The sequence below is a fragment of the Oncorhynchus kisutch genome, linkage group LG19 (genome assembly GCF_002021735.2).
Source record: "Oncorhynchus kisutch isolate 150728-3 linkage group LG19, Okis_V2, whole genome shotgun sequence".
In the NCBI taxonomy this organism is placed as follows: Eukaryota; Metazoa; Chordata; class Actinopteri; order Salmoniformes; family Salmonidae; genus Oncorhynchus; species Oncorhynchus kisutch.
Window position 1 is genome coordinate 50,424,150 of NC_034192.2, and position 20,683 is coordinate 50,444,832.

At 46.3% G+C, this 20,683-nt stretch overlaps 1 protein-coding gene across 4 annotated transcripts in view; it reads right to left on the minus strand.

The window, feature by feature from the left end:
- LOC109864935 (protocadherin-1) overlaps positions 1 to 20,683 on the minus strand; it is a 372,821-nt gene that overhangs the window by 348,338 nt on the left and 3,800 nt on the right. For all 4 annotated transcript variants that reach the window (XM_020453023.2, XM_020453022.2, XM_031797892.1 and 1 more), the window contains exons 2-3: positions 12,910 to 13,738; positions 8,803 to 10,989 (exon numbers count right to left, since the gene is read on the minus strand). In XM_020453023.2, coding sequence (XP_020308612.1) covers positions 8,803 to 10,989; positions 12,910 to 13,734 — 3,012 coding nt within the window. In that variant the 5' untranslated portion in view covers positions 13,735 to 13,738. The remainder of the gene's footprint in view (positions 1 to 8,802; positions 10,990 to 12,909; positions 13,739 to 20,683) is intronic.

Here is a 20,683-nt window from a genome sequence, read left to right on the forward strand (position 1 = left end):
ACGAACACACAAACCCTGCTGTTAATATGCACTACAGTGTGTGTGTTTATGTGTGTAAGATCTCAACCACAGACGTGTTCACTGCAGGGCAGGGCAGCGAGCATGCACCTCTCCGGAGCTCTGCCACCTGTTACCAACCCTGTCTCGTCTGCCTGGGGTCACACACACACACGCCACGAGCAAACCCCACAGGGACCACCGCTATCAGGGGTCAAAGATCATATACAGACACCAGCGTTGCTAGTCACAGGATTCTAGAGAAGGTGGATGTGGATGGATGTAGTGAAGGAGAGATGGGTCTCTTCCTGTCCTCTCCTCCTCCTCATTATGCGCCGCCTTGTGTTTCTCTTGATTTATATCTGCTCAATCTGCTCTCCTCCTGACTGGCACCGGGGGGGGGGGGGTGGCGCCGGCCGTTAGTTAACATCTGCTCTGGGCCCGTTCCTTCACTGCTGATTACATCTCCTCTCCGCACACACACGCACGCACGCACACACGCCGAGATGTCTTCTGCTGCGCTCTCCCCTCCCTTCACTCTTGTCCACAAGTCCATGTAAACAGAATGCCACAGATGACATCTGCCAGCACTAGTTTAGTGTCTTCTGTGTTGATAGCCTACCGTACAGTACTGTACAGTCAGTTGACTTCTATATATACCGATAGCCTGTGTCACAGTATGTCCTTGGATCGTAGCTATGTCTAGAAGCCAGCGAGAGTAATCAAGTGTGTATGAACATGTGTGTGTCTGTATGTCAGCATGTGTGTGTACTCACCACAGTGACAAATGTAGTGACACATGAAGATTGTGTTCATATCAGTGTGTCAGATTGTGTGTATATGTGTGCTCCGTGTGTGTGAGTCCATGTGTCCATGTGTGTTAATCTCTGTGTTAGTGTGTGTGTGTGTGTGTGCGTGTGTGTGTGTGAGTGTGTGTGTGAGTCCATGTGTGTTCATCTCTGTGTTTGTGTGTGCATTTGTGAGTGTGTGTGTGTTAATCTGTGTGTGTGTGTGTGTGTGCATGTGTGTGTGTTTGTGAGTGTGAGTCCACGTGTGTTAATCTGTGTGTGTGTGTGTGTGTGCATGTGTGTGTGTTTGTGTGTGTGTGAGTCCACGTGTGTTAATCTCTCTGTGTGTGTGTTTGTGTGTGTGTGAGTCTACGTGTGTTAATCTCTCTTGGTGTGTGTTTGTGTGTGTGTGTGTGTGTGTGTGTGTGTGTGTGTGTGTGTGTGTGTGTGTGTGTGTGTGTGTGTGTGTGTGTGTGTGTGTGTGTGTGTGTGTGTGTGTGTGTGTGTGTTTTATGCTGATCCCTTGCCAACCCTGAGAAAAGACAAGAAATAATAATCTTAAGTAAATAAATAATAAATGAAGGCTAGAATATGACAAGGGAGTCCTGACTCGGTGACTGTGCAGCTAGACTTAGCAAAAGTTCTCCCAATCTGTCTCTTCACATTCACACAATAAATACGTCCTAAACTCAACAGAAACCACCCTTACGTTTTTGATTTTTTTGTCTCCCTGTGTGTCACGTTTTCACCGCAGCCATGACTGTGCTTTTTAGGTCCTCCGTGTTAAATGGAGGGTGGAAACATGGTAGAATATAGTAGCCAGGGTTTATTGAAATCCTTGTTCATTTTTACAATTATTATGATGATCATTCAATGCTCTTTGCCAGGGCCCCGTGGGTGAATATGTACGTGTTTATTTTCCTGCTGTCAGGCCCCTGGAAAAGGCAGCTGAAGTCACCAGACGGGCATTTGGAGGGAGAGATAGAGAGAGGGGGGGTGCGAGATGGAGGGTGAAAAGAGAGGAATGGGATAGTGTGGGGGGGGGGGCAGATGCTAGCTGACACTGGACTGTGTGAGTGAAGGCCCTCTGGGGAGTGTGTGAGTGTGTATAGTCTCCAAGGAGCGGCGCGGTGACCAGTGCCGTATCGACAGGGGAGGTCGCCACGCCGACTGGATGGAAAGGAAGTGACAGTCGCAGGAGTGACGCGAGGGAGAGAGAGAGAGCGGGAGGTGTCACACAGGCATAGTGCTAGTAGATCATGTCAGGTGAAAGACTTGTTAGCAGTACCACACACACCTCCCAACTCCCAAGTGAGCATGCATTTTTATTTTCTGTAGGGAGCTCAGTGGTCCTAAGACAACTAACATGCCTGTACAAATAACCTAAGATATTTATTCAAACTACTTAAGATACTTAATTAACATAACTATGTGTGACCGACACCCTTTCAAATGGAGGAATGCCATTATGTTTAACATGGCAGTTAAAGGGATACTTCAGGATTTTGGCTAATCCACAAGGTAAAATGAACTCATGGATACAATTGTTATGCCTCTGCGAGCAGTTTGAAGGAAGTTGCTACCTAGCATTAGTGTACTTGCTAACGAGCGTTAGCGCAATGACTGGAAGTATATGGTAATTGATAGCGTGCTAGTAGGTACCATAGACTTCCAGTCATTGTGCTAACGCTAGTTAGCTTTTGCTCACGAAACTACGACCAACTTCCTTCATACTGGTTCCAGAGACATAAACATGTTGCCCACGAGTTCATCTGACGCTGTGGAAGTAGACAACACAGCTATTGACTGTAGCCTAGTAGTTAGTACTAAAACCAAGGGGCTTTGTCTGTTAGCCTCTATCACCAATCACCGCGCTATCCTGACAGATGACGAGACAGCTATTGTGAGCTGTTGACAGTCGACCATACGCAGCCAAGTTAAGTAAGGGTGAAATAATAATCTTGACCTTCCTATACTGCTGTTTGTTAAGAGGTCAAAGGGCAAATGAGGCCCTGGTAAGGGACAAGAGACTCTCTTTACTGAGAGACACTGAGGGAGCCTTTGTCTTATCGGTTCACCTGCCTTGTCGCTCTACAGTCTAGCCCCAGGCAATGGGGGGATGTGCTGGCAAACGTGTCTATGCACAGGACACACACACGCATACATACACACGCATGATGCATAGACATACAGAAGCACACATATGTACACATACACACAGGAGCGCACTCACGCATGCATGCACACACAGACCCAAACACACACACACACACGCATGCACACACGCATGCACACACACACACACACACACACACACACAAAGGGGGCTGAATTGATTATCTTCCGCTGAGTGATGCTTGCTCGGAGGAATTCACATACTACAAAACAAGGGGAAAGAGACTCAACAGCTCCTTTGTGTGTGACAAGACAGCCATTCCCTGTTTCCCTGTCACCAACTAATCCTCCTTACATGTTTCAGCCCAGTCCTGGAGCTACAGAGCCAGAGTAATAGAGATAGGTCTGCATTCCTCCATTTTCACACCTCAAGACCTTCACACTTTAAGACCTTCACACCTTAAGAATTTCACACATCAAAACTTTCACACCTCAAGACTTGAGACACTCGTTATGTCTGCATCTCTGGTATAGGATAACAAAAACTGTAAGACATCTTAACGACTGGACATATCTCTATTACTCCCAACACATTGACTCGGTACAGGTACCCCCTTAAATATAGCCGCTGTTATTGTTATTCTATTGTTACTAATTTGTTTGTTTTTTACTTTAGTTTACATAGTAAATATTTTCACAAGTCTTTTTTTAATTACTAAATTGTTGGTTAAGGGCTTGTAAGTAAGCATTTCACAGTAAGGTGAATTCGGTGTTGGTGTTGTATTCGGTGCATGTCACAAAATGTTATTTGAATTTGTGTGTAACTGTGCAGTTCTGGACATGTTTGTAATTCTGCAGTACTAAAGAGTAATGAAGGATCTAAAGGACTTCCTGTCTATCTTGGAGCATACTATACAGGATCAGTCAGGATGAAAATACTCCTTCAGATTAACTATCAATTATAAAATACTTCTTCAGATGAACTATCATTAATAAAACCCTTATTCAGATGAACTATCATTTATAAAACCCTTCTTCAGATGAACTATCATTTATAAAATACTTCTTAAGATTAACTATCATTTATAAAATACTTATTCAGATTAACTATAATTTATAAAACACTCCTTCAGATTAGCTATAATTGATCAAATACTCCTTCATATGAACCATAATTGATTGGTGAGGAAGGAGCCACCTAAACCATCCAAATGTATGGGCACGGGTATCCCTGGCAGTGCCAGGGATAAAAAAAGCTGGTCCAGGATCCCTTCTGATTGCAGATGAAAAACTACCAGGCACAAAGAGCCGATGCACTTTTGCCACGGCGGCGCTAAAATGTATGTAATTTTCTCCCGTGAAATGCAGACAAAAGATGTTATCAGCCTGGGGGCTCACAAGGTGCGGAGCGCTGTGAGACTAATGATTCTCATCTCATCAGAGTGTCATGCCAAGTTAGAAGAGACCAGCGCAGAGGGGGAAAGAAACAGCCAACAATAAAAGACTCCATTACCGGGATTCTGCTTGAAATTAGGTGCTTTTTATTTTAATTAGCCCGACATTGTCGACGACGGCTCATGCATAATTCAAATATTGGTTGATTTTGTTATTCCTGAAACTTTTACGGTGGCCATTTTGCCCCTCACTTGATTTTTTTCCCTATCCATCTACACCTACAGGTCTGTTGTGTTGTTGTGTCTGGGTGAGTCATCGTCGATTGTCACTCAAAGTCTCATTGAGTTGAAGACTACCTAAAGATGGGCATTCATTGAAGGTATTTATGAAAACGGGAGTGAAACAGTGACTACCAATGGGGAGGCTGGTACTCAGGTCAGAGACAGATGGCAATAACAACTCTCTCTGGTCAACACACAAGGCCTTGTCATTTCATCTGCTACGGGCCTCATTTGCATAATTGACTCGCTTCTTAGAAGAATAGAGTGACACTCCACTTTTCGCCCGTGGCGCCCTGACCACTGCGGCAGAGGGGGAGAGACAGAGCAAGATAGAGATGGAGGGAGAGAGCGAGTGAGAGAGAGAAAGAGTGATTGAGAGTCGGGGAAAGTCAGAAACGACTGCCATGAAAGGCAGAGGTAGGTTAATGGACAACAGTGAATCGTGACAAAGGAGGCTGCTGAGGGGAGGACGGCTCATAATAATGGCTGGAACAGAGTGAATGGAATGACATCAAACCATGTGTTTGATATATTTGATACCGTTTCACTAATTCCACTCCAGCCATTACCACGAGTCCGTCCTCCCCAATTAAAGTGCCACCAACCTCCTGTGATCGGTGAGGGGAGGGGGGTAGAGATGGCTGTAGGGATGGACAGAGAGAGGGCATTAATATTCCCTCATTCTCAGGCCCACTAGGTGGGAGGAAGATTTATTTCAGTATGAAGTCACGCCTGGTCTTCTCCATTGTATTGGCACTTCAGACCCAATTTGAGGGAAACAATTGTTCTCATCTGAGGGGGGCTAAAGGAGAAATATTCCCTCTTTCTTCCATTGTTTCTCTCTGTGCCGTTACATTATGCCATTATGCTTTCGGAAACCATCACTGCCACACCCACAAACAAAGAAGGGAAAGGAAACAAGAGGCAACTGTCACCACAACTAGTAGTTGTCCGAATGCATCTCTGTAGCCATCCAACTCTGAGGAACAAGAACACCTATTTCATGTATCGGTCAGGCTATAAGCTATGTTGTTTCACCAACAGAGGAAACCAGCAGACACAAACAAACACAAAAAGCAACCCGGATGCATCACACAAGCGCACACACACTCACTCACTGATTTAAGGCTGCAGTGTCCACATCTCTTTATTCTCTCTCAAAGGGCAGAGCACAGAGGGAACACTCAAGGTACAGTATTCTGCTATTACAGTCCTACTGTGTAGTTAAGAGTGACGGAGAAGGGATGATTATCTCTGTGTGACAACTACAGGAGATGTAATGATGTGAGCTTTAGAGGACTGGGTATGAGTACACAGCACAGACCTAAGGTAGAGCTCTGTCTCTCTCAGAAAAAATGTATAGGCAAGACACTCATTTGACATTACAAAAACAGAGCAGTGATGACAGGCATGGTGATGGACGAGGTGCGATGTAAAACTGAACTGTCACCGGGTACCAGACTGGTGATATACCCTCTTTCGACGACCCCCCCCCCCCCCTTGCGCCTCCCCACCTGCGTCGCACAGCTCCGTGAGTCAGCGCACGCACACACACACACAACGGTCATTCCGTTTCCATGGCGACTGCGCAAGCTGAGGGCAGAATCTACGGTGTTTAGGCAGCACTGATGCAAGAGGAATTTCAATGATGGGAGGATGGGTAAGACAGAGTGGAAATATAGGCTCTTTCCTCTAAAATACATTCCATACTGAAGGAAAACTTCATACTGGGTTAGAGTTGGGGAAGAGAGATTTCATTTGACTCAAAATCGAGAGCTTGGGAATGACTATAAGGTTCTATCTGCAAAAAGATGATTCTGAGATAATTGGCTTTAAAGTTCCGAACCCTCATTGGTTTGAATGGGGCCAGCAATTTTTATCTTGTATTCTTTTGAACTTAACATAAATTGGGGGTATTTAGAGTACTATAAATGTTATAGAACAAGCCTATAACAATAACTCCAATTCAACAAAAATGCAGATAGAACCTTAAAGTCCCAAGCTCTCGAAATGTCAGAAGTTTCGTTTATTTTAAACAGAAAGACAAAATTGTTTGCAACAAAAACATGAATTATAAATGGCATGCAGATATAAGAGCTAAGTTAGCATTTAGAGTGAGGTCACGGCTTTCTAAATGTCCACTCGATTGTTGTGTCTCTGAAACGTTCAAGTTAAAATGCTAACTGAGAGAGGGGAGTCATAATTCGTGCTTTTTGGGGACTGGAGTGCGCATAAAGAACAAACATTGGTTCTTGTGGCGCTGTTAGTCCAACCCATGTAACCCATGGCTTAATGAAGCATGTGAGCTGGAGGGAAAGTTCATGATTGTCAACAAAGAAAGATGATAATGAAAATGGAATACTGTACCTTAAGCATTCATTTCCCATTTGTAGTTTTAATCCCCATTTGGCCCGGCCAAAATCTTACTTTAGCTCAAGCCCAATGCCCATGGAATGCACAGAGAGTGTGATTTCACCATTTTAACAACGTTTTTATTGAAATAAAATTGGATTTAGTCGTAAAAAAAATGTGAACAAGTTTTCTCCCAGGGTACAATATTTTTTACAAACAAAGAAATGGATAAAACAAAAACAGAAGCAAAATGAAAATGTCTCGTCAAAATGGGGATAACTGCAGCTTTAAATACAGCTGAACACAAGCAACATGGAACACTGAACTGCAATGCCTCCTGGGTACTCTAGTGTAGCAAACATTATGACGCTCACTTGAAGCATGACAATAACAGTACTACCTCCTGTATTCAAATGTGTGTGTGTGTGTGTGTGTGTGTGTGTGTGTGTGTGTGTGTGTGTGTGTGTGTGTGTGTGTGTGTGTGTGTGTGTGTGTGTGTGTGTGTGTGTGTGTGTGTATAATTTGATTGTTAGGGAATTTTGTTGGTGAATGCAGGCATCACTAACAAGGACAACTGAGTGGCTCAGTTACTCACAGAAAATGAATGTTCTCCATTTGAGTAGAAATCACACACAGGACATGTTGCAATCAGAACAAACACATGATGAGTAAAACAAAAAATACAACAACAGCAAACATAGTTTGTTATTCACATATGTACAACTTGCATATTACTACATCATACGATTGTCTCCAAATCATTTTAAAGAGGCCATACGAACAAAGCAATCTTGTTTTTTTGGTATACTCTCCAACAGATACTACTGCAAAATGCAATCAACCTCGGTCTCCTGTTCTTTCTTTTCAGAGCCTCTCGTTTCACAGTGGATGTGACATTATTCACAGCTTGCCGGGGCCTCAAGTCCATTACTCATAAAGGTGCCATACTACACTACTTATGAGCATGAATTTAACCACCCCACATATGTGCGTTAAATAAAGCAAGGCACTCTCTGTGTACAGTCGAGCGGGGCTGGAATTACCTGCCATTAATCTGTGCAAACAATTGACTTAAGCCCCAGTAAATGAAGAGTCCTTTTTCAATGGCCTGACAGGATGTGCAGTGGCAGGCTTCACAATAACACAAGGTGTCTGAAAGGACCTTCCCTTGTCGTTTTTATACGTCTTCTGTGCTTCCTTTCCCCCTCTCCCTTCTTCCCTCTTGGCTATCTACCCTTTGGTGAAAGGTTTTCATTATTTGGAAGTGAAAACATAAAAAAAGTGCAGTTAGGCCAAGATTGTACTATCCAGTGGTAGCCAACAGACAATAAAAATGTCTGAGGAATTCACCAGCACTTTGTCACACTCAAATGAACAAACTCAGTGTGAAAGGAAATGGAATCCTGCCATAAAGAGAGACTTTAAAACCAAATTATTTCTCTAAACACATTCAAATATACGGAATGACTCTGTGTGGGTCAGTGTAGGTGCCCAACCAAAGATATGCCTCCTGTAAAATAAACACAACACAAAAACATAAGCTCCTTCATTTAAAAAACATAAGCTCCTTCATTTAAACCCCCTCAAAAGGTTGAGATAAAATTAAATATTTCCTTCTTAGCGTGAAAGTGTAGTGAGTCCATTTTAAGGTGAGGATTTTTTTTAAATGACAAACATAACAAAAAATAAAAATGAGAGATGAAAAGGCAAGCCTGCCCTGATTTGGGAAAGGTAGTGTTGTGATCGCTGTGAGAGAATGAGTGATCAGTGCAGCTTTGGTAGCAAATCTCTGTGATTCAGTCCCATCTCTACCAAACCTCATCGGTCCACATAATGTTCCTGTTGTACCCTGCTGTGGGGAAGTAGTCGCCTACCTGTTTGTTGCTGTATTTCGGCGGGTTTGCCTTGTAGCTGTAATCCGAATATTGATCGGAGCCTGTAGAGTTGTTGTCACCTGTGCCCACAAAGGTGTTGGTGGCGGGCAGGTCCTGAACGGCTTGGTGCTTCTTGGAGGCAGAAGGGGACTGGGGCTGCAGCTGGATGGAGGGCAGTGGGGAGTTGGAGCGGTAGTGTCTGCCCAGGTCGGGGCTGCCCGGGGGGTAGTTGAGGGGCAGGTGGATCCGGGGACTGTCATTGACACTATCGTTTATGAGGTTGAAGTTGAGGCCCTTCTGGAGGCTGGCCTCTTCGTCCTCCTCCAGTGGCTTGGTGGGCTTGGGCACCTTGCCCTTCTTGCTCTTTTTGCCCTTGCCATTCTTGGGCCCTGCTTTGGGGGCATACAGGTCCTTGCTCTCCTTCTTGCCCGCCTGGTAGCCGCTCTTGGTGTCCTTCTGCATGCGATGACGGATCACCACCACCACCACGATGACCAGGATGACTCCGGCGATGCCCGCTAGGCTGCCATACAGGATGTTACTGCGCTGGGCCAGCGCATAGTTGGGGTCCCCGGCAATGTCTCTGTCCAGAGGAGTGTAGAGGCTGTGACCCACCAGAGACTCGATCAGGGTGATGTTGCCCATGGTCTCATTGACGAAGATGTGGACCAGGGCGGTGGTGTGGCGTGGTGGCTTGCCTTTGTCGCTCACCTTCACCACCAGACGGTGGAGCCCGTTGTGCTTGCGGGTGAACTCCTGGGCCAGGGTGATCTCCCCATTGTTGGGCGAGATGTGAAACAGTCCGTAGGGGTTCCCGCCGGTAATGCTGAAGACCAGCTCGGCGTTGGGTCCCGTGTCGATGTCTTCGGCCTCCACCACTTCAACGCGTGTCTCGGGGGTCGTGAGAGGTGGGAGGTACTTGTAGGAGGAGTTAGAGGGCTTGGTGACGTAGGGGGAGTTATCGTTCTCGTCCAAGACGTTGATGGTCACACCCACGTAGGAGGACCTGGGAGGGTCACCGGCGTCCACAGCCCTGAGGCGGAAAGTGTATGTGCTCTCCTTCTCACGGTCAAAGGATATGCTAGAGAGGATAGTACCTGTGCCATTCTGGATGACAAACTTGCCATTGTCGGGCTCCACCGAGAGTCGCACCATGGCGTTCTCGCCCTTATCTGCGTCGATGACCGTCACCATGCCAACAGGGCTGAGCGGAGGCATGTTCTCCAAGACGGAGAAGCTGTAGCCGCTCAACATGAACTTGGGGTCGTTGTCGTTACGGTCCAGCACCTTGACCACCACCGTGGCCGTCCCCCTCAGGCTAGGCGAGCCCTTATCGGCTGCTGCCACGTGAAACTCGTACTGCTCCCTGTGCTCACGGTCCAGCGTATTCCTCACGTGCACCTCTCCCGTTTTGGGGTCGATCTCAAAGAGCCCCTTAGTGGCCGAGTCCATGATGATGCTGTAGGTCAGCTCTGCGTTGGACCCACTGTCCGCGTCTGTGGCCACCACATCCAGGACCTTATCACCTGGCTGATTCTCCTCTGCAAAGTCCACCTCAAACAGATTGGGGGAGAAGACAGGGGCATTGTCATTCATGTCGGTGACTTGCACCTTCAGGGAGTTTGTGCTGGACAGTGCAGGGTTACCGGAGTCCACCGCTACTATTTCAATCCTGTAGTCCTTGATGCGCTCGTAGTCTAGCAGGGTCGTGGTCTGCAGGAAGTATTTTCTCTTGCGGTCATTGGCTGACTCGCTGGCGGGCCGCAGCTGGAAGGGGACATCCCCGGCCACCACACAGGTGACCACAGCATTCTCCCCTTCATCACGATCCGACACCTGCACCAGAGCTACAGCCGTGCCGATGGGCATGTCCTCTGAGATGTTGGCCACACCGTCGTGGTGGGTGACCAGGCCGATGCCACGGATCTCGATGGCGGGTGCATTATCGTTCTGGTCCTTGACGTTGATGGTCACCAGGACTTTGGAGCTCTTCGAGTTGGGGCCGCGATCCTTGGCCACCACGAAGAACTTGAGGAAGCTCTCCTCCTCTCGGTCCACCAGCCCCTTGACGTAGATGATCCCTGTGGAGCGGTCAATGCGTAGCAACCTCTGGACGGCATCGGAGGCCTGGTGCAGGCTGTAGTCGATCTCCCCGTTGGTACCCATGTCAGCATCGTTGGCTTTCACCTGGACACACGCACACACACACACACACACACACACACACACACACACACACACACACACACACGCACACACACAAACACATAAAAGATTAGCCTTTAGCTTCTGCAACCTACCGTTTACCAAACCACGAAACAATTGTATTCCCCGTAATTTATGTAAATGCCTCTAAATTCACTCCTAGATTGTATCAACGCCTTGATTCTCCTCATAGCTCAAGTTCATGCTCTGTGTCATGCATAATGACTATCAAAACTAAGCATGCGCAGCCCCACATAAACATCTAGCGATTGTCACATGGGTCATTGGCAGTTAATGGGGAAATGACTGAGAGTGTTAATGTTCCTCCCATTATCAAAAGGCCCTTGTTCCTACAGGGGTCAATAGGAGGAGATAGAGTGACAGAGATTGGTGGCAACGGATTGACTTGGCCCTGCCTCTGTACTCCTTGCCAAAACAAGAAACTTCCCATAAGCTTCTGAGAACAGCCTTCCATTAATACATTAGGAAACAAGCCATCTCCATAATCTACACATGGGGGAATATCAACTCAGTGAGTTTGGTTATAAGGATCCTAATATATTTTATTGAATTATAGGCCCATGATTACACAGTATAAATAGAGGTGTCTGTGAGTAGATCTGGTGTAAATGGACTGGGAAAATGAGCGAGGTATCATTTAGAATGGAGGTAAACTGTCAGACCCAACCTTACAGTGTCACTCTGACACCTTACCACCTGACACACCAAAATCCATTTCTGTCATCTTTCTAACATTACTCATCCTTAAACACACCTTGCAAAACACCGTATCACTTACGCCATATGATAGTCAAATAGAATGCCCCAGCACTCCCATTACCGAGCCATGCATGACTTAATGTGACTCAGACATCAGATTATCCATGGGGTTTATTGGTATTAATGCTCTATGTGACTCATTCCATTTCATCCTCCACAGAAACCCCAGGATGCATTTCACTTAACAGGCATTTGGAGAGAATTCCTTTGAGAAAGCAGAAATGCTTGATTGACACGTCTGACCTGTTTAAGTCGTCAAATTAGACTATTTTTCTACCCTTGCCGTTCATTTGCCACTGCTCCCTTAGCAAGATCATGAAGGGAGAAAACACTATTTGAAAACATCTTGAACGCATGGACTAACTGTTGACTGAGAGATTAACAGTATTTATACACATTTTATGCCTGGACACTTCGCCTCAAATTGCTCCTGGAACCCGGCCAACTGTAGGGCTCGCCTTATCGGCTGTGTCGCACTGCAATCCAATATGCCATTCTCAGAACCTGTCAATAATTCACTAGTGTTTTGTAAAACCGGTGGTTAAAGTGACAGTGGGAAGAGGAAGAAAAATCCATTTGCTGAGGAGAATATGATTTGGTTCCATCGTTTCCTAAACCTTAACCCTGTTGTTTTGTATCGGTGCCCAGGCCCCATGGGAAATAGGGGGCCTAATGTAATGAGGGTGCTTGTCAAGTGGCGTTTGAGGGCTCTTTGGATCGTAGTGTTAGCTAGTTCACCAGTTCCTTTCACCGTCTCTTCACTAGATATAAATTGAGAAGTATAAATATGGTGTAGGGAGTTGAATAGCTGAACCACAAAGTCTGGGTTTAAAGATTCACTTAGTTACTCTAAGTGAATCTACTTCATTGTGCTTTTGACCGAAACAAATGGCCCCACAGCATGAAACTGCAGTTATTTTCATGTGTGAAATGCTCTGAGAGGGGGAGAGAGATATAAACTTTGTGACTGAGTCTATGAGTGTATCTCTATCTAACTGCAAGTCACTCTGGAAAAAGGTGTCTGCTAAATGACTAAAATGTTTTTAAAAATCTTAAAAGAAATGTAAAGTATATAGAATCTCTGTATGTACTGTACTGTAGGTATCTCTGTGTGTTTAGTACCTGCAAGACTGAGTGTCCCACAGGGCTGTTCTCAGCCAGCTCAGCCTCATAGTGGCTCCTCTCAAACTTGGGTGCGTTGTCGTTCTGGTCGGTGACGGTCACCCTCAGCAGGGCGCTGCTGGCTCGTGGTGGTGTGCCCCCGTCCACCACACGGATGTTGAGATCGTACGAGTCTTTCTGCTCGCGATCCAGGTTGCCCATGACGATGAGCTGCGGCTGCTTCTCGTCTGTGTCCTCGGCCACCTGCAGGCTGAAGAGCTGGTCGGCATCAGGCCCGGCGCTGAGCGAGTACTCGGCCACGCCGTTGTGGCCCGAGTCCTTGTCGCTGGCCATGGGGATGGAGAAGAGCGCCCCGATGTGTGTGTTCTCTGGGATGGACAGCATGAGGATGGGCGAGGTGAACTGGGGTGTGTTGTCATTGACGTCTTGCACCTCGATGCGGCCCTCGATCAGCCGCGGTCCCTGGCCCTGCTTCAGGTCCGTGATGGACACCTCGAACTCCAGGAAGCACTTGTCGCCCTCTAACAGGTTGCGGCAGTCCCGCAGTGTCTCGCGGTCGATGGGGACCTCTGTGGTGTAAATGTCTCCCGTCTTGCCGTCCACGCGCAGGTAAGGGGTGCCCACCTCCAGCTTGTACAGGTGGCCTGAGTCGGGCAGGCCCTCGTCCGATGCCAGGCTGCCGATTAACGTGTTGGGCGGCTGCTCCTCGAGCATCCGGTAGAGAATGTCAGTGGGATCGGCGGCACAGCAAACCAGAAGCATGGCGGCCAACACCAGCGTGGCATCCCACCTCAGCACCATCACTCCGCTTGACTGGAAACGCATCGGTCTGCAAGAAAGAAAATGACAAAGACAAACAAACATGATTAGAAATGGCCTCACTCATCTTCTAGAAAGGTCCGGACAACTTTTAAAGACACTTGGGTAACTCTTCGGGATTTATGACAGGTCTCGTTTTAATTTATTGCAATCTTTTTTACACAAGACACTTAATGTGTCTGAAACAATTACTTGAGTGAAATGTCTGTTTCGCGAGAGTTCGAGCCATGTCCAATCCATAAAACGGACTCAACCTTGTATCTCTGCCAGGTACTTCAATGACATATGCAGCAGTAGACTAAGGGGACGGATAAGGATTCCACTGCCACTGTTGCCTACCTCCTCCTGCTAATTCTGGACATTGACAACATTAGGTGTCCTTCAGCTATTCCAAGGCTACCAGACATTGCATACAGCTCACTAATTTGGACTTTGAAACTGAATATACCACTAAAAGGCAGCAACTAGGAAAATCATATGTGGGGGCAAATCCCAGGGGTTTTGTTTTTCAGCGCCGATGAAATCACAACGAAAAGCAACCCAATCAAGTCCTAATTGAACACACGGTAATTTACACACAAAGCAACTCTCCTTTTGATTCTTAACCTCTTTCCTCCTTTATTAATTACCTCTCTGTTTCAGCACATTGCTTTGATCCCCATTCCCCCACTTCCCTGTTCTCCCCTGGCTCTAATTCACTTCCCTGTATATGTTCTCTGCGTGTGGAGAGACTCATGCTCGCTGCAACCGGGGAAAGGAGACAGGTCTGCGGGGGTTAATCTGTGGAGTTTTCCACATCCTTGTTTTTGAAAGGATGTCTTCTAATCATCCCCCCAATCCCCATCCTTCTCCTCAGATGATCTGTAGGGTCTAGCATGCTGAATAAAGAAAGAAATGATTTGCCTTCTCTTCCTCCTCATCTTCCTCATCCTCCTCTTTGTATATATAGGTTCCTGTGTGTGTGTGTGTGTGTGTGCGTGTGTGTGTGTGTGTGTGTGTGTGTGTGTGTGTGTGTGTGTGTGTGTGTGTGTGTGTGTGTGTGTGTGTGTGTGTGTGTGTGTGTGAGCGTGCGCGTACACCATTGAGAAGATAAGAGAGGAGGAAAATAAACCTTCATTTCCTGGAAGTCTGGTCCCCTGGAGTATAAGGGGCTCTTTAATGAGGCAAAATAATAAGAGAGAGAAAGAGAGAGCGAGAGAGACATGGAGTGAGACAGAGAGAGAGAAAGAGAGATAAACACACTCATATCAGGAGGGAGCAGTTGTTTGTTCCGTGTGACGCTCATTGAGATGAGAAATATTACACACCATGCCTAAACATATATGTGCACACACACTCACTTTTTCTCACACACACACACACACACACACACACACACACACACACACACACACACACACACACACACACACACACACACACACACACACACACACACACACACACACACACACACACACACACACACACACACAAATGACATATGGGCTTCTCTAGCATATACCAACAGAACACTCCTCATACCCAGGCAGGAGAGATGTACTAATGAGGCTGCTGAGGAACAGGGGCTCCACTCTATGATTGAGGGTGAGCAAGTGGGAGAGAGACTCATTTCTGTAGTCTAATTCTGGGTCTGCAAATGACAGCTCCTCTTTTCCCCTGATGACACTCACACAGGCAGAATTATAAAGTGTGTGTTCAGTTTGTGTGTGTGGTAGAGTGTGTGTTTGTGTGTGTGTTAGAGTGTGGAGGGCTTTTCAGAGGTGCAAAATACCTCCCCCCCTGGCCTCAGGCTTACCTCTCCACATCTCAGCAGGTCAGGTATTTCACAACTCTGAAGAGGCCAGGGAGAACAGGTTGCATTGAATTCATTCTGTACCGCTGGTGGGGGAAAAACACTGAGGTCCACTAAAAACCCATCCAACCTACTGACCTCATCGTGGAACTGCTTAGTGAAAACCTAGAGAGGCCATAGCTGGTGACAGAGATCAAACTGGAAAGATCATTTATCATCACGCCACTGTAACAGAGGTGTGTACATACCCATGTCGCAGATATTAAATATCATATTATGCAATAGGAGAAGTGTGTGAGGATCTGTGTGTATTGTTGTGTGCTGTTAGATGTAATTGCACTGTTGGAGCTTAGAAATACAAGCATTTCGCTACACCCGCAATAACATCTGCTAAATATGTGTATGTGACCAATAACATATGCTAAATATGTGTATGTGACCTATAACATCTGTTAAATATGTGTATGTGACCAATAACATATGCTAAATATGTGTATGTGACCAATAACATCTGCTAAATATGTGTATGTGACCTATAACATATGCTAAATATGTGTATGTGACAAATAACATATGCTAAATATGTGTATGTGACCTATAACATATGCTAAATATGTGTATGTGACCTATAACATATGCTAAATATGTGTATGTGACCTATAACATATGCTAAATATGTGTATGTGACCTATAACATATGCTAAATATGTGTATGTGACAAATAACATATGCTAAATATGTGTATGTGACCAATAAAGTTTGATTTGACTGGTTTCATTATGATGGATGGTGCTCAGGGGCAGTGAGAGACTCGCATTGAGTCCCAAATGGCACCCTATTCCTTATATAGTGGTATGGGCACTGGTGGGTACTGGTCAAAAGAAGTGTACTACATAGGGAATATGGTGCCATTTGGAATGCAGGCTCTGTGCTACTGGCCGGGGGGCCTTGGAGACAGTCTGGAGAAGCCGTGCTCCAGCCACAGGAAGATCCCCACTTGTTCTTCACATCCCGTGTCAGAGGAAGGCCCTAAAAATGATCAAAGACTCCAGCCACCCTAGTCATAGACTGTCCTCTCTGCTACCGCACGGCAAGCGGTACCGGAGCGCCAAGTCTAGGTCCAAAAGGCTTCTAAACAGCTTCTACCCCCAAGCCATAATCAAATGGCTACCCAGACTACTTACATTGACTCCCCCCTTTTTACTCTTCTGCTACTCTCTGTTAATGTTCTATGCAGTCACTTTACCGCTACCTACATGTACATATTACCTCAATTACCTCCACTAACCGGTGCCCCCGCACATTGACTCTGTACTGGTACCCCCTGTATAAAGCCTCGCTACTGTTATTTTATTATTTTTACTGTTAATTATTTGTTGTTTTTCTATTTTTGTCTTGTTTTCATTTTTTGTTTACTTTAGTTTATTTAGTAAATACTTTCTTAACACTTATTTTTTCTTTTAAAAGATTGTTGGTTAAAGGGCTTGTAAATAAGCATTTCACTGTAAGGTCTACCTGTTGTATTTGACACATGTGGGAACCTAAATTAAAAGTACAAATAAAAATGTGATTTGATCCTTCCCCACACCTCTGGACTCTCACTGGAACAGTCTCACTCAACTGTGAATGTGTGTCAGGGAGTGAGGGTGCATGTTTGTATGTGAACGGCAGCAGAGTCAGGGAGCTGTTGAGGCTCGAGCACAGAGGAGAAGAGCAGAGCAACATCGCTAGTGTGTGCTCTGAGAGAGAGAGAGAGAGAGAGAGAGAAGGTTCCTGTGTGTGTGTGTGTGTGTGTGTGTGTGTGTGTGTGTGTGTGTGTGTGTGTGTGTGTGTGTGTGTGTGTGTGTGTGTGTGTGTGTGTGTGTGTGTGTGTGTGTGTGTGTGTGTGTGTGTGTGTGAGTGACTGGTCAAACTGGCCTGGCAAAGAGGTTGACATTGAAATGGAAATGAAACACCCTGGTGGCTCTGAGTGGCAGGGCCCCTTAACGACTCCCAACGTTTACAAAACAGTCCAGACTTAAGAAAGTCACATCTACATCTGGCACCTGGCATTGCCTTAACCCACCTCCCCTTTACCCCTTAACTCCTAACCCTTTCAGCCTTCCTGGAAAGGGGAGTGAGGGGACACTCCGACCAGTGTCCAGACAAGCAACGGCAGACAAGAGAGGATATATTTGAATGACAATGGGCCGTCAACACAGCTTTCTTCAGTGCCTTATCTGTCAACATTAGCAGTCCAGGATTTAGGGGACAAGGGGTCCGATTTATGGCGACAACGCTTTTCGGCTACTAAATCAACAGGGGCCAGCCCTCCCGACCTTCCTCATCGGCAGTGCTGGAGAGATGTGTGTGAGCGACGTGAGAATTCGAAAGAGAACAACGCGAGCGAGAGCACTCTGCTGTCGTAGAATACCTTGGAAACTAGTAGCTTCCTTGTTCCTTCTCACCACACCCACTTGATTCTGTCAACTTTAAACGCTATTTAAACCAATAGATGTCAGAATAAAAAGGCATTGACTTGTAAACTGTGTATTGTACTGCGTGAGACAGGCTGTTTTCTTTATGCTCCACAACCATTACTGCTTTCATATTTCTCTGTCTGTTCCTGCCACCCACACTTGCCCTACACCTGTGATGCTGTGTCCTCTGCTAGAATACTTGCTGCACGCTAAATCCTGCTCACAAAGACCCATTACAAATCCCCTCATTGTACATCTCTCTCTCTCTCTCTCTCCATACAATCTTTCTCCCTCCTTCCCTTCTTCGCTACCCCTCTCTGGCTCTCTCGTTCACGTTCTCCCTCATGTACTCCCTCTCTCTCTGTATCTCCAACTCCATCCCTCCTTCAGTTTCCTTCGCTCTCCTCCCTCCCTCCTCTCATCTTTCCCTCTCCCTCTTTTCTCTGGGTGAGCATTGTGCTTCCACACTGAGAGAGGTTAACAGATTTAACAGGCTAATTGCTATTCTGAGGCCTCCCCGCTGACACGGCGCACAACTGTTGTATTAAGGTTTTAACTCAAACCCGTGGCTAGAAATTCATCATCCTAACCCCCCAGCAACCTTCCTTCAACCAGCCAGCTAGCTACCAGACCTGGATTCATATACCATTTGAAATAATTTAAAATAGACCTACTTTACATGCCAGACTGAGCTTGTCTGGCTTAATGGACCAACAGAATAGTTCCAAAAATGTTAACCCCCTTACATCTAAAACTCTAGAGCAAACGCCAAAGTATTTGAAAGATTTCAAATAGTATTTGAACCCAGGTCTGCTAACTACACGACGGTATACTCCACAACAAGCCAAAGCAACACTAGGCTCTGCCAACTACAGTCAAGCCTTAATAAAGCGACACAAAAGCAGTTGTGTAAGAAACAGCGATACACGCACAGCAGGCCGACCAGTTTGCTAAGTCCTTTACCATGGCGATGCCGCTGCATCACGGTACCAAGAAACGGTATACACACTTCACTAAAGTCCGCATTGGAATGTGCATAAGGCTGAACAATTCAAGAATCTAATTACACAGCGACATTTATGGAGGTTAAGAAGTGTCATAGTTCCAGACGTGCTGGAGGAATGATTGACTCTATGAGAGAGCACTGGACGATGGCATCTGCCCCTCCCTGGTTAATGTGTAACCTCACACTACAGGGCCTGTTACTGCACTATACAAGACTCGCCTACCAACTCCTCATAAGATCTCAAGGCAAACAAAAGGTTAGCCTATTTGTTTTAGAACTTGTTGTGCTACTGCTGAGTTTTGGAGTACGACAGCAACTGTTATTACCTAGTTACCAACAACAACATAAGTAGAGGAACGCCCCCCCCCCCACCAACACACACGGCTCTTCCAGCCAATCAAGCACATTCTTTACCATCTTATGTATTAGTGAGTTTTCCCATCATGTATAAACCACATAGTACCAATCACACAGAACATGACTCTTTGCATTTTTTATACACTGGCTTTTCAACTGTTCAGGTTTGAAGGGATCTATTGCATAAGCACTTTGGACATCTAAATCTCTCACAGACACACATATTATTTGGCTCCATTGTCAGAATTTAGGAGGACATTGAACAGCCTCCTGCTACTGCTCTCTATCGCCACAATACAAGAAACTGGCCTGGAGTGCCTATGGATGGAGGAGGGTGGGTTAAGGTGAGAGGGGTTGGTGAGCAAGTCCTAAAGCCAGACAGAACCCAACCTTGGATGGCCCATCCAGCCAGGTCATTGTCCAGCACAATCGCCCCCATTCTCTTCCCCGCTCTGGGGACTGCTGGACGGGGGCTTCTCACCATGCTATATGGGTGGTCCCTTACCCAAGAGATTACTTTAACGATTTCATTCAACCCAATTGTTTGGCCCAGATCACTCTCTCCCCTCTATTGGGAAGCAGGCAAACTGTTGCCGGTTGCCTGTCTGCCAGCCTGTGTGCCAGACTATGCCAGTCAAAGAGGCAGACCATAGGGTGATAGCACCACCGAGCCCCGGCTGGCTGCTTAGGGCGAATGAAGACTAAAGTGCTCCACTACACCACCCACTGGTGCTGGCTGGCAGAGATATGGCGTGCTAGGATGATGTACAGCGAGACACACCATGCAGGGACTATCTGTGGGGCTGCTGGTGGGAACGCACTGAAAAGGAAATACCAGGAACAAGGTAACGGAAGTGTTGATCAGACGCTGTCTCCTGTGCTGTGGCAGAGACACTGTATTGGGCTGGAAGACTCTCGGTGAGCAGGACACTGAATCCTCTCTGTCTTCCTCTAGTCTAGCCTAGGAGATAAACTGCAGTGAGAATGATTGTGGTCGAACCACTCCAACTGACTGCTCTTTGCCAATGCACTAGCTAGCACCATCTCTAGAGAGAAAACGAGGTGCTATCCAGCTCCGGTCAATGATATACAAATACCAGAGCTACGGCAAATGTGTTTGATCTCCATAATTCGGCTGCCTCATTGGATCATACCGAGGTGCACAACATCTAGCCTCTCAACCAGACAGAGCGGTCACTCCCCTCTCCATATCGTCTGACACCATGCCACCTTGTCTTCAATTGAGCACAACACGCCGTATAAACACATAGGGATTATCCCACAGATGGCAGATGGAACTACTCTCTACTTATATATTACAAGATAAGACCTAGGAAA